The sequence below is a fragment of the Alosa alosa genome, chromosome 1 (genome assembly GCF_017589495.1).
Source record: "Alosa alosa isolate M-15738 ecotype Scorff River chromosome 1, AALO_Geno_1.1, whole genome shotgun sequence".
NCBI lineage: Eukaryota > Metazoa > Chordata > Actinopteri > Clupeiformes > Clupeidae > Alosa > Alosa alosa.
The window spans coordinates 30,370,889-30,385,888 of record NC_063189.1 but is presented as its reverse complement, the minus strand read 5'-3'; the positions used below and the strand labels follow the sequence as shown (position 1 = coordinate 30,385,888).

At 48.7% G+C, this 15,000-nt stretch overlaps 1 protein-coding gene across 2 annotated transcripts in view; it reads right to left on the bottom strand.

Moving 5' to 3' along the window:
• fndc3ba (fibronectin type III domain containing 3Ba) overlaps positions 1–15,000 on the bottom strand; it is a 120,868-nt gene that overhangs the window by 49,316 nt on the left and 56,552 nt on the right. For both annotated transcript variants that reach the window (XM_048246785.1, XM_048246792.1), the window contains 3 exons: positions 3,315–3,391; positions 838–1,063; positions 1–169 (listed from right to left, as the gene is read on the bottom strand). The exon at positions 1–169 is cut by the window's left edge and continues 119 nt beyond it. In XM_048246785.1, the coding sequence (XP_048102742.1) occupies positions 1–169; positions 838–1,063; positions 3,315–3,391 (472 nt within the window). The remainder of the gene's footprint in view (positions 170–837; positions 1,064–3,314; positions 3,392–15,000) is intronic.

The window sequence follows — 15,000 nt, the reverse complement described above, 5'->3', positions numbered from 1 at the left end:
CCGTTGTAGGTGTTGGCGCAGCCCATGGTGCCCTTGTAGACGGAGGCGGGTGGGCTGTTGAGGCGGTTTTGCCGGTCCAGCTCCCGGGCCTTGGGCATCTTCTTGGGCTGTGGCTTGCTGTACTGCTCTTCCCGGTTGATGTAGTTCATGCCGTAAACTGGAATGATTTCTGAAACGGCACCGTCAAAGAGCACATGGAAAATTACAGATAAGATGTAATGTAATGCTTCGTTCACTTACTCGTCAAAAGATAAAGATGTCTCATGTGAATATCTAGTCAGTCGGAACATAACAAGAACATCGCGAGCAGAAATGTCTCCTTTCAGTTTCTCTCTCTGGATCATCCAGAAATTATCTTACACAAATAAGCAGTATGTTTTTTTACTGGTCTGTAAGCAGAAATCCAATAATCAGGTGCTGGCTGGTAGCGGGATTATAAGAATTACAATCAAGACTAACCACCACTCACTGCATGAAGTGGCTTTAATGCGGTCCAACAACATCCAACATCTCCTGTATGCTCCTTGATTGTGACATGGGCCTGAAGAACTGCATTGTTATACCAATAAAAAATCTAACAATAAAGCCAAATGAAAACAGCTCCCACAACATGGCAGAGTGAAAGTTCTATAAGGGAAATCTGGTGGCGGAGACCGAGCATTCAGGCGGTCAGGCTCCCTGTGCCACACATCTACTGTACCCCTGTGACGGCTCTGCAGTGTCTTCTTCCATTTTCCTTCCACGTCGCCATTTTCTCTTTTTGTTTAATAGTTCCAAATACATTTCTGAAGAGCTTTTTTTCGCTGTCCGCAAGTTTGTCCGTCGGCGGTGCCTTACCTTCTCCATACATGGGCGGGAGGTGATGCTGGTAGTACTGGTGCATGTCTCCAGGGCTGACGGGCGGGTAGAAGGCCGTGTGCGAGTTGGGGATGAAGTGGGGGTGGGTCATGTAGGGGGGCAGGTGGTGGGTGGGTGAGATGCCCGGGGAGTAGCTGGGGGGGTAGCACTCGTGGGACTGCGGGGTAACCACCACCCGACGCACCCCAGTGTTGTCCTCCAGCACCTGGGAGGACAGGAGGAGAGCGAGAGGAGAAGGAGGAGGAGGAACAGAGGAGAGGGTCATGAAGGGATGAACGAGAAGTTCCGACAAAAATAAAAGGAGGGGAGGTTGTGGGGGGGGGGGGGTCGAGAAGACAAGGGAAAAGGTATATGATGGGAAAAGGGCCGTTGTCTACAGGACAGAGCAGCGTCTCCCGGATGATTCTAGAAACCAGTGATGGGTTCAGCCTTACTCCCACACAAGCACAGCAGCCGCCGGTAGCAGCAGTAATCCTGTGCCTGTCAGTCAGGCAGGCAGTCAGCTCTGCTCAGTTGGCAGGAGGCTAGCAGGCACCCAAGTTCACACTCACACTCACGCTCAGACACGCCTAACATGCAGGGCCACCCTCAGGCACTAAGTCCACAACACACACAGCTCTTCTGTGTGTGTGTGTGTGTGTGTGTGTGTGTGTGTGTGTGTGTGTGTGTGTGTGTGTGTGTGTGTGTGTGTGTGTGAATGTGTGTGTATGTGCATGTATGTGCGTGTATTACATGAGTATGTGTGTAGAAGGAGTTCCTGACCTCTACACTGAGGACAAGTTCTCTGTCTCTGTCAAGCACAAGTACTACTGTGAGCCTGGGTGCATTCCAAATGCTGAAACATAAACTCTCTGTCTCCCTCTCTCCCTCTTTATCTCTCTTTATCTATCTCTTTCTAAGGCTTGTTTCATCAGACTAAGCATGAAAGCATGTGGTCTTATTTACATATTCCACAGGCTAAGAGCTTGGGAAGAGGAGAGCATATTAATGACACAACATAGAGAGTGTCCCCTCAGGCTCCTCAACCAATGGCAGAGACACACAAGCTCGCTCTGTAGTGGACAGAGGAAAAGAATGGGTACATGAAGGCCTGCAAAGTGTTGAGGGCAGAAACCTCATTCAGCCACAAACCATTTGCAAGGAGTGCTGCTAAGGTATAAGACTGGGTGTTCCTCAGGTGCTCTTCAGTTTGAGGATCCAAAAAGTTGAGAAATGTTTTAAAGAAAAAGGGAAAGCTCATGTACAGTATGTGTGAATGACTTCTCAAAGAGTTAGGTGTTGAAGTTAAAAACTATGTGTTTGTATGAAGAAAAGAGACCTTCTGTCTATCTGATGTTTCGATGGCCCCCCTTTTAAAACACTCTTTCACCATTTAAAATGAAACGTTTGTTCACACTCGTCCTAACTTGTAACACCACACTTTTTGTCCGAGTCACTCCACTGTCCAGTTTTCTCAGAGCTGTAATCCTACTGCCCCCCCCCCCCTTCTCCCCTGGCTGCGTGCAGTGCTGGGCCGAGTGGGCGACCCCTGCTCCGAGAGTCTCCGGTGTGTGGGGGCCGGACTTTACGTAAGAGTGACTGTGCTTCCTGCTCCCAGCTGGCGCGAGGCGCAGCGTGTCCTTACTGTGCCACCCAATCACCAGCCTCCACCTCTATTAACAGAGCCCTATGCCAGTGTGTGTGTGTGTGTGTGTGTGTGAGCATGTGTATGTGTGTATGTGTGTATGTGTGTGTGTGAGTGAGCATGTGTGTGTGTGTGTATGTGTGCATGGTGTTGGGAGTAAAGTGGGGTGGGGTGGGGTGCCAGCACTCAGTTCTGGCTGAGAAAGTGATACAACTGGCTTTGGAGTACAGACAACAAATGAAAAACAGGAAAATAGTTATTTCACCTTGACCCTTGACTTTCTTTTTCTTCTCTCCTCCTGTTTATTTATGCTCTCCTTCTATCTCTCCATTTTTCATTCTGTGTCATCCCTCTCTCTGCAGCTCCAGTTAAGCCACATCCTCTCTGCCGGTTAAGGCACCTCCCCCTATATCTTCCCCCTTGTTTTTCTCCGTCATGACCTTTTGGGGAAATGTTATCATCAGACCACAGCCATTCTGCAGTATCTCCTGTACTTTGGTAACAGACTCCTAGGGGGAGTGTGTGGGGGTGGGGGGTTCTCTCTCTCACTCTCTCTTCCTCTCTCCTCTCCTCAAACCAGCTGCACACCTGAGGTCTATAAAATTCTCAAAACAACACAAGAGCACTCACATCTTGGCCACAATAAGGTGTTCAATTGAAGTTGCTCAGATTTCTAAATGGCCTCAGTGAAAACACTTTACATTAGATTACATGCAGATTGAATCAGGTTGTTTTACTTTTGTTTTGTCCTTGTATTAACATGTATTGAGGATTACACACCTGGACATACACACACATGTACACACACACATGTACACACACACACATTCACCTGGGATATGTATCCTGGAGGCACATGGATGGGGGGTATGGAGCCGTTGGGTGACATCATTGGAACCTCAGCAGGCCCTGCAGAGGGAGAGGGAGAGAGACAGAGAGACAGAGAGAGAGAGAGAGGGAGAGAGAGAGGGATAGGGAGAGGGAAAAGGGAGAGAGAGAGGGAGAGGGAAAAGGGAGCGAGAGAATCAATCTATTAGACACAAAAGTGGGAACAAACTTCAGTACACTCACCTCCTCGGCCAACACAAACACACCACACTTCAATAGCATTTCTTTTTTGCAAAACATTCCTCTTTTCCAAATGGGGACATCCCACGGGACCATGCAGCAACACATATTCTTTTGAAGCCATGGCTCACACCAGCCCACACCAGCCATGAGCAGCAGGCTGCCACTGGCCCTCGGAACATGGAGCTCAGCCTATGCTTCAGATGAGGCCCAAAACGGATGAACTCATTTCATCTGGCTGGGAGTATAGCAGTGTGCTTGTGACAGTGGGGGATATAGCCGTGTGTTTGTGATATTAGAGACTATAGCAGTGTGCTTGTGATGGAGAGGAGTGTAACAGTGTGTTTGTGATGGCCACAGACCTCTGAGTGGGACTGTGAAGGATATGAGAGCAAACCCATGGAGTACCCCTCATCGCTTCACTGAGTCCAACTCAACGGACCCATGTCAGGATGCTGGCGAAAGCAGACACACTCGAGAGGCTTGGAGAAGAGTGGACCCAGCGATTCAGTCACCGGAGTGTACCAAGGTACGCCTAATCAGTCACCAGAGTGTACCAAGGAACGCCTAATTAGAGCAGTCACCAGAGTGTACCAAGGAACGCCTAATCAGTCACCAGAGTGTACCAAGGAACGCCTAATTAGAGCAGTCACCAGAGTGTACCAAGGTACGCCTAATCAGTCACCAGAGTGTACCAAGGTACGCCTAATCAGTCACCAGAGTATACCAAGGTACGCCTAATCAGTCACCAGAGTGTACCAAGGTACGCCGAAATTAGAGCAGTCACCAGAGTGTACCAAGGTACACCTAATCAGAGCAGTCACCAGAGTGTACCAAGGTACACCAAGGTACACCTAATTAGAGCAGTCAGAGTGTACCAAGGTACGCCTAATTAAAGCAGTCAGAGTGTACCAAGGTACGCCTAATCAGTCACCAGAGTGTACCAAGGTACGCCTAATTAGAGCAGTCAGAGTGTACCAAGGTACGCCTAATTAAAGCAGTCAGAGTGTACCAAGGTACGCCTAATCAGTCACCAGAGTGTACCAAGGTACGCCTGATTAGAGCAGTCACCAGAGTATACCAAGGTACGCCTGATTAGATGACACAGGGATTCAAAGCACTGCAGCGCTAAGCCTTTCAAGCTCTGTCAGAGATCTTGGCTCAGAGGGAGCCGGCTGTTGTTTTCCCCCTTTGCCCCCGAAGCACTGAGGGATTGTGGGTACATGTGCTGAGCTTGTTTCCTGTAAGTGTGGAAACTCTTTCACCGCTTAGTCAGTCCGTCCCGTTCGGTAGCAGGCCTTGCGCCACTATTCATCCCCCGCTCACTCACTCTAGCCTTCCATCTCTCCCTCCCTCCCTCCCTCCCTCTCTCTGCTTGTGATGGGATTGCCATGTGCCGTACATCCTCCTTCTCTCCACCGCTGGCTGCTCAGCTCCGCTCTGTTCTGCGTCTCCTCTGGCTCCTCACAAGCCACAACAATGTTCTACATAAACACCACTCTCTTCTCCCTCCCTCTCTCTCTCTCTCTCTCTCTCTCTCTCACACTCTCTCTTCTCTCTCCCTCTTTCTCTCACTCTCTCTCTTCTCTCTCTCTCCCCCAACTCCTTCGCTCCCTTGATCTGTTTTTTAGCTTTTGCTCCTATTGACCTGTAAGCCCCCTCCACACGCCCAATCACAGAGGTCTGGGTGAAATCCCAAAAATGGGGCCAGCTGTTCTGTGATCAGACTACTGTGCATAAAGCAGACCTGCTGGCCTCACTCTTTCCCCACTGGTCTACTAACAATTCTCTGGAATACAAAAACTATTCTCTAATCATCCAGTATCCTGTCATAGATGTGTTTATTTTTCCATTGATGCCCCTCCTCCCTCTTTCTGTGTGTGTGTGTGTGTGTGTGTGTGTGTGTTTTGTTGTAGTCGTGGTGGAGGTCTGAAGCTGCTAAAGCTATCTTCCTCCTCCCGAGACCTTTGCAGTAAAGGCCTATGCTATGAAGTGTTTTCTGGGCATAAATCTCCAGTCGGGGGCCGTAATGACTTCTGCAGTGGCTTTCTTCATTAACAGCAAAGGAGCAAAAACCCCTCCTCTGTGACATGGACCAATAGTGATGTCACATCCTGTGAGAAGCCTACCTTTCAGACAAAACAAGCTGTGTGCAATAACAAGAGCTATGATTTGAAAAATATAACACATATATTTGACCATTGCATGTTGTGTGTAATGCTAGAGTGTGAGAGAGATTTCCCCTTGATCTTATGGAGTTGCATTACAGCCAATGAGCTTGGCTTTGGGAAGACTTTGAGAAGTGCATGTTAAGAGAAAACGTTGCCATTGCATTGCAAATGCTGTGTGTGTGTGTGTGTGTGTGTGTGTGTGTGTGTGTGTGTGTGTCGTGTGTGTGTGTGTGTGTGTGTGTGTCTGTGTATGTGTGTGTGTGTGTCCGTGTATGTGTGTGTGTGTGTGAGTGAGTTAGTGTGGGAAGGGGTGGTCAGTGTTTGATGCAGACCAACTGAAGCGATTTCTCTGGTAAATGCTAAAAAAGTCCAGCGGATATCAAAGGGGCTCTTTTTCTTGCCGAGTGGCGAGTGAGGAGGTGGAGTCCTTCCTGGAACTACTGCGGCACTACTGCGGGTACATGTGTGTGGTGTGGTGTGAGGTGTGTGTGTGTGTGTGTGTGTGTGAGAGAGAAAGAGTCTGTTTCTCTTATTCTCCATCTCTATTCCTTATTGTGTGTGTGTGTGTGTGGTTGTGTGTGTGTGTGTGTGTTTGTGTGTCAAAGTGTAACCAGGAAGCAGGCTATCTGCCTTTCATGGTATAAACCCACGGTTGTCAAACTGGGGTACGCGTACCCCCAGGGGTACGTGGACTGATTTCAGGGGGTACGCGAAAAAATATCTAAGTCATATGCCTTTTCAAACGTTTTCTCTATACCACGTTGGTAACTTAACTTCCGCATTTGCACAGCACATTAAAAACGTATTTTCTCCGCATTAACAAAATATTCGGGAGTGGAGACAGAGAGGGTAAAACAGCGTTTCTCAAACTGTGAGCTTAGGCCCAGGTAGCACCCGATGCGCAATGGACGCACTGTGTTATTCATAGGGAAACGCTCGTGTCAAGGCAGCTTAGTCCCGACCTGAATGAGATTTTGAACGAGGTTGTGAGAGTGGTGAATTTCATCAAGACCCGGCCCTTAAAAGCGTGTCTATTCTCCTCACTTTGAGAGGAGATGGGAGCTGACCAAAAGGCTGTACTGTTTCACAGCGAGGCAAGGCTTTCGAGGTAAAGTGCTGTCGCGTGTTTGAGCTCGATTAAGCCTCTTCTTGGAGAAAGAGTGCATGTTTGAATCTGCAAGCACGTTCACTAATGAACATTTCTTGATGAAGCTGGCCTATTTTAGCGATATATTTAGAAAGCTCAATGAGTTAAATCTCTAGTTACTAGGCAAAGACAAGCACCTAGCAGATAAGATCACTGCATTCAACAAGACGATTGTGTGTGAGATTAGGTGCAGATCTATTTAAAATCATTATATTCAGCACATTTGTAGGCCTATCATATGTTGACTATTGATGAGATTTGTATCATATGTTTATGATCCTATTCACTATTCTCGACAAAATTGATAAAAATAAATATTAATAAAACAATTTAAAAAAAACTTGTTAACAATTGGTGGTGTTGGGGGTACTCCGGAAGATCATAATGTCTCAGGGGGTACATACCTGTTAAAAGTTTGGGAACCACTGGTCTAAACCCATCAGAACCTGAGCATAAGCATAAACAGCTAGTGACCCTGAGCAAAGTCTAGTGTGTGGGCATAAGCAGTCTGTGTGGGAGTGTGGCTGTGTTGGAGTCCATACATCTGGGTGCCAAAACAAATGGTCCAGTCCAGTCAAGGGAACACAAATGCACAAACACTTGCAAACACACCGCCTACACTATCATACCATTACACACATGCCTACACACAACTCTCTCTCTCTGCCTCTCTCTCTGTCTGTCTCTCTCTGTCTCTCAAATTTAAAAGGTGCTTTATTAGCATGACTGTTTGGGTTTGGTGTTACAAAAGCTAGTGTTACAAATAACACAGTAGTATCACTATCAGTATCAAAGAAAGAAAATAGAGATACAGCATACAATGTGGGTTTAAACATGTGAGCATGTCTCTCTCTCTCTCTCTCTCTCTCCCTCTCTCCTGCACACACACACACACACACACACATACACAAGGGAAGGTAATCTAAAGTGGTACGAATGATTAAATACATGTCAGGGATGAGCAGCACTGAAACGCTGCCTCATCAACTTTGCAGTCTGGGCAGCAAGCTTACAGGGCTTAGCTCTGTGTGTGTGTGTGTGTGTGTGTGTGTGTGTGTGTGTGTGTGTGTGTGTGTGTGTGTGTGTGTGTGTGTGTGTGTGTGTGTGTGTGTGTGTGTGTGTGTACACACACACACACACACACACACACACACACACACACACACACACACACATCTTGAACTAATAAACAAATGATATAATTTTCTTTCTCTACTTACAACTCATGAGACCGTGGCACTGTCCCTTTATGAAGGACTATTGGGCAAATACAAGTGGAAAAACACAAATAGTGCTGAGACCAGCCATTTATTTCTGAAAAGAGAGACAGCTTTGGACACAAACCCAACCCCAGAATGGTAACATCAAACAAACGCTGTCTACGGAACTATTTGCCCTCTGAGCACGCTCAGTCTGTCTGTGGGCACAGACTCCAACAAGGAAGGGCCCGAGCCCACATACGCCTGTGCAGTGTCGCTAGGGCCAGAGTGCAAGGTCTTTCTGCGCCCCAGGGAAGATTAGTGGGGGGTTGGAGAGGGGCTTTGAGAAGGGCCGCTACCCATGGATATGTTTGGGGTTCTGATGGGTAGTTGGTTAGTGAGCTGGCTGCAGCAGTAACGTTCCAAGTCACTCTCTATGGGAGAAGAGAGATAAAAAGACTACACAGGGAGGGGGGGGGTCACAGTGCAGTGTGTGCAGTCTGAGGTCTGTTTTGCTAAGCTGCTTCCTAAACTCACATGACAGTAGAGCAGCATGCTCCTCCTGCACACGCCACATTTGACATGCTCTTGCTGTCCGGGAAACCCAAATACTGCAAGTGAGGACACCAGCTTCCACAGCTTCGAAAAACATGGCCTTGGAGTTCCAGGGTAAAGCGGGACCATCTGTTGGGGAACAGACTCAACGCTGTGTCACGCATGGAAGAGGGAGCGCTGGGAGTTATCCCGTGTAGATCTGCACCCCCATCCCCATACCCAAAGCATTTCTCTGCTTTCTTTCCAACAAAACAAGGGGTTGTTTCAATCATGTTTCGTTATATGGAATCACTCAGATCAGCATGTTTTTGAACAGGGTTTAGATCTCAAGCTGATGATACGATACACAAGGCCACTTGTGCGGTGTTGTTGTTGGATCTCCTCAGCTCCTGATTGGTTCCGTATGTTCTGATTTGATGATCACGACAATTTGCCTACTGATGATTAAAGTGGTTCAGACTAGCAACGTTGCCCAGGATCGATTGGAAGGTGCCAGAACAACAACACTAATGAACACTGCCCAGCAACAGGGCTCAGAATGATTCCAAGTACATCATCAGCTTCATAGTTGATCCCTCTCCTGCCAATAGTGCTCAGGAGATCAGGGCCTACAGACTACACTAATTCAGGGGACATACGTTAGTGTGTGGGTGTGTGTGTGTGGGTGGGGAAGGGTGGGGGGGGCTTTGGGCTCTGGACAGAAGATGTGAAGGTGGTGGAGGGCAAACATTCCAGACAAAGAGCTGGACAGGGTGAGGGACAGTGTGGAGTTATTTTAGGTGTTGTGTCTGTGTGTGTGTGTGTGTGTGTGTGTGTGTGTGTGTGTGTGTGTGTGTGTGTGTGTGTGTGTGTGTGTGTGTGTGTGTGAGCATGTGTGTGTGTGTGAGAGCATGTGTGTGTGTGTGTGTCTGTGTCTATGTGTTTGTGTGTTTATGTGTCTCTGTGTTTGTGTGTGTGTGTGTCTCTCTGTCTCTCTCTCTCTCTCTCTGTGTGTGTGTGTGTGTGTGTGTGTGTGTGTGTGTGTGTGTGTGTGATCTTCAGAGGAATGTCCCCATTGATTTGGCCCTCTCCGTATGGGTATGAAATCCCTCTATGTGTTCCTCAATGTGCAACCCCCGCACTGTAGGGGACTGCCTGTTCCAACACTGGGTGCCCCCCCACCCACACACACACACACACACACACACACAACACAAAAACAAGTCCCATTACTGGAAACAAAGATTGTGACACTGAATATGATAGAAAGAGCCAACCTCTGTGAAGGGGACAGAGCCTTTGCCACTGGGTTTACATCATATGATGAGGGAGGGATGGGGTCAAATGAATAAAGTGGTCACAGAGGGCACCAACCTCCAGCACTGCTACAGTACTCTTTCAGCCTCAACACCTCTTTTCTCTGCTCCCTCTCCCTCTCTCTCTCTCTCTATCTCTCCCTCCCTCTCTCTCTATATTTTCCCACCACAAAAGAGTGGCTATTCAGACGACCGCCGGCTACTAGGCTTCCCAGCACAGAGACAGCAATATGCCAGCGGCTGGCAAACACTCGCGTGTTTGGACAGTCTCCTTGGCCCTGTCCACTCGGCAAACATCAGCATTCCTCCGGCAGCGTAGGGAGAGAGAGGAGCCAGAAGAGACGGGGGGAGAGAGAAGGAGAGTGAGAGAGAGAGAAGAGATAGGGAGTGAGAGAGAAGGAGAGAGAGGGAGAGAGAGAGGGAGAGAGAGAGGGGAAGAGAGAGGGACAAGAAAGGGAGAGGGAGAGGAGAGATGGGTGTGGGGTGATGGTGGCAGCACAACACAGCACAGCACAGCTCAGCACAGCAAGTTCCCATAGCAGAGACTCCTCAGCTGGCCAGGGCCCATCCACACATCCACACACCCCAGCTACCCCCTGCTTCCACAGAGCCAGCTGAGAAACACAGACACTCTTTGTCTCCTCACCACCCATCTCCACTGGCTGGGGACACACTGAGACTGTGTGTGTGTGTGTGTGTGTGTGTGTGTGTGTGTGCGCGTGCGTGCGTGCGTGCGTGCGTGGCGTGCGTGCGTGCGCGCGCGTGTGTGTGTGTGTTGCCGCAGGTTCTCACTGCCTCCCAGGGTGCAGGGCATTAGGGGACCACAGTAGACCTCTACTGCCTTCCTTATGCTCCCCTCTCTCTCTCTCCCTCTTTCTCACTGTCTCTCTTTCTGAAATTCAAATTCAATGAGCTTTACTGTGATGTGTACAGAATAAAAAAAACAATATCAAGAATAATATTGCACACACACACACACACACACACACACACACACACACACTCTATCTCTCTGGGCCAGGAGAGGGCCAGGGAGTCAGGAGGTGGGGGCCTAATGGTGAGGGCTGGGAAAGCACACACAACCAAATGTTTCCACTCTATTTGAGCAGATGTACAACTACTGCCATTCACACACACACACACACACACACACACACACACACACACACACACACACACACACACACACACACACACACACACACACACGGAGACACACACACACACACACACAAACACAAACACACCTGCTTGCATTGGCTCCATTCACACATGTAAACCCACAAGCACATTGTGAAACCCCTGTAGAGGGCTGAAGGCCCAGCAGGGCAGTGCAGGACGTACGGCCACTTTTTGCCTCCTCCAGCTCAAAGATAGATCCAACAGTCAGCGACAGAGCTGTGCTGTGGGGTGGTTTGGCTAGACACGGAGACGACTGTCTGTTCACTACTATATAAAGAGCACTCGCTCACAGTGAGATGGAGAGAGAGAGAGAGAAGAGGAAAAGAGAATGAGAGAGAGAAGAGGGAGCAAGAGAGAGAGAGAGAAAAGAAGAAAAGAGAGAGAGGTGGCAGGGGAGAGAGGGAGAGAAAAGAGGGAAGAGAGAGAGGGGAAAGTGTCTGTGCCAGCTAGCAGAAAGACGACACCCCATCTTGTCCTTGACCATGTTTTAATCTGTTCATTACAGTCCTGAAAACTGTCTGCTCTCTCACAGTCCTGTGCCAAGCACGCAAGCCTGACTGCCAGAAGGAGAGTTTTAAATAACAGCTCTAACAGTGCCACAGACAACCATGAGCTCCAAGTGTGTGTGTTTGCAGAAAGGTGTGCGTGAGCGTGTGTTTACATGTGTGTATATGCATTTGTGTGTGTGTATGCGTATGTGATTGTGAGTCAATCTGCCTGTTTACATTCAATGTAATCTCTTTGCATGTGAAAATTCTTCACGGATGATCTCTCTGCAGATGGATATATCTTACAACACACACACACACACACACACACACACACACACACACTCTGGCAGAGCAGGGCCGCCTCTCTGGAGACCCACACAGCACATGCTGTTACAGCATGAAGTATGTTTACCACTGGAAGTGAGTGATATGGAGACTGAGAATGAGTGAGCGAGGACAGACAGACAGACGGAGGGAGGGACGGACGGACGGACGGACGGACAGACAGACAGACAGGCAGGCAGACAAGCAGGCAGACAGACAGGCAGACAGACAGGCAGGCAGACAGACAGGCAGGCAGACAGACAGACAGACAGGCAGACAGACAGGCAGGCAGACAGACAGGCAAGCAGACAGACAGACAGACAGACAGGCAGGCAGACAGACAGGCAGACAGACAGACATACACAGACAGACAGGCAGACAGACAGGCAGACAGACAGACAGACACAGACAGACAGACAGGTAGACAGGCAGACAGACAGGCAGACAGACAGGCAGGCAGGCAGACAGGCAGACAGACAGACAGCCTCGGTGCAGCTGCATGCCTTGGGGAGCCGTGATGCGGTGCAGAGCGGAGCTGCCCTGAATGATGCTTCCTCCTCTCTGTCACTGAGGAGCCCCACAGTGAGGGCCACACACTGCCCTGCCCTGAGTGCCCCATCCATCACACTTACTCAGGGGCCACAAGGTGCGGGCCACGGGCCCCGCAGGACAAATGGTTTGTTATGAAATGAAAACGTGCCGGCCGGATGGTGGGCCAAACGAGACGGAGACGTTTGAAAGACCGTGGCAAGCCTGGGTGACTGTCCTACTGACCTTTTGAGACACAGCAGGCTGCAGCCATCATCTATCCCATCTGTCTGTGCAAGTTTCCACACGTAAGACCAGGCACGTATAGACATACTGTACCTCTTTAAATACACACACACACCCCAGTGAAACTCAGTGAGTGTAAAAAATATTAACTAAATGAACTGAAAAACCACTAAATGTTCTCCTTGTTCATTTAAAGCCTTCCAAACACAGACGGATAACAACTCCACAGGGTCGTGGGGGTGACTGCTGTGTGTGTGTGTGCGTGTGTGTATGTGTGTGTGTGTGTGTCTGTTTGTGTGTCTGTGTGTGTGTGTGTGTGTCTGTGTGCATGTGTAAGTGTGTGTGTCTGTGTGTGGGAATATAAATAGGCAGCATATCCACGTAACTGAAATGATTCAACTTCCTTATCAGCTGAGCCTGTGGAAATAGGCCTAACATCATCCTTATTTTAAGAGGTCTTATCAGATGACAAAAGTTTGGCACTAGAGCAGATCATATCACTGACCTCCCTTGCAACCCTGAGTGCAAGAGCAATGTGGCGCTTTCACTATTTTGACATGCAGCAGCTGAATTGTCAGTGGAACATATCTTTGCACACTTACTGAATGACAGAGATAGAGAAAGATAGAATAAAATAGATTGTTGTACAATCAGTTAACATACATTTAGAAAATAGTTTAAGCAAAATAGCTTTAAATATGTCATAGAAATTAATTAAATGAACTACATCACTGATGCAACCTAAAGGTTTATGGGGTGTTATCATAATAAACATGAAAGTGTGGAAAAATATGAGTAAAACTGAGGGAGGCGAAAGATGGAGAGAGAGAGAGAGAGAGGAATAGAGGAACAGAAGGGCCAGTGGAGGAGGAGGTAGAGGAAGAGCAAAGACAGTAAGACAGAGTGGGGTTCTTATGGGTGGTCCCGATGGTGGAGGTCATTCCTCTACTGGAAAGTAAAACAACTGTCACCTGGACCTTCTCATACTTAACCAGCTGTTCTGTCTCTAACCAACAGAAAGCCAGAGGAAAAAGAGAGAGAGAGAGAAAAGAGACTCTCAACAGCTTTGAGCTGTGAGCCGGTACTCAGACCCACTCCCGGTCAGTCCACTCCCGGTCAGTCCACTTCTGGTCAGTCCACTTCTGCGTTCCCACTCGCCCGCCTGTCCCTCACTGACACACAATATGCGGCCCTCAGCTGGGCCACAGAGCTCTGCTTTCATCCCCACACAAAAGAGCGCGGACGCAGACACGCACGTGAAGCTGCAGCACACGGCATGCTGAAACTGGAGAGGACCAAAGTGGAGTGGGGTGGGGTGGAGTGGACCAGAGTGTAGTGGAGTGGAGAGGAGCAGGATGATGCAAAACAGAGTGGTTCTCATGAAATTCGGCGTAGGGATGCAGCAGGGGTGCGGTGGACAAGGAGTCCTGGACACTTTGGAAGCCGTCTGTGCGAGCGTACTCATTATTGGCCTTGGCAGAAGTGTGTGCTCTCCCAGCTCTCTCTCTCTCTGTCTCTCTCTCTCTCTCTCTGTATGTGTGTGTGCGTGTGTTTGTGTGTGTGTGTGTGTGTGTGTGTGTGTGTTTTCTTCAGAGTGTGCACATGTGGGGACCAGATTGAAAGGAAGCACAGAGGCTCCAGTGGGAATGGCAAGGCTGACCTACATAAGGGACAGACAAGGGAGAGCTACGGAGAGAAAAGCAGGAATGGGAGCAAAGAAGAAAGAAAGAAAGAAAGAAAGAAAGAAAGAAAGAAAGAAAGAAAGAAAGAAAGAAAGCGTAATCCTGTCTGCTGTCTTCCCCTGTCTTCATAGCGTAATTGTTGGTCATGTTTTTTATTTTTTTTAGGTCTGTCTTAATACTGTAGAAAGCAGACTTCAATGGAGGTGTGTATGTGTGTGTGTGTGTGTGTGTGTATCTTGGGGTGTGTGAGTCAGAAACAGATGGTGGGTGGAGAGAGAGAGAGAGAGAGAGAGAGAGAGAGGCTAGATGCAGACTGTCCATTGCCTGGATATTATGTAAGTCCGAGCACTTCTAGTCACTTCCTCCTGCAGTGTTCAGGAATACAGCACTATGTCACAACCATGACACCGCCCCAGTCTTCCACCCTGTCCCACGGCACACTCCACTATTGCCCACACTCACAACCATCACTGCAACACACCAGCATCATCTACAATCACACATCAACACAACACACACACTCCACTACTGCCCACACTCACAACCAGCACTGCAACACACCAACACCATCTACAATCACACATCAACACAATAAAACACTGAGGGCCAGATGTACTAACGCTTTTGCGC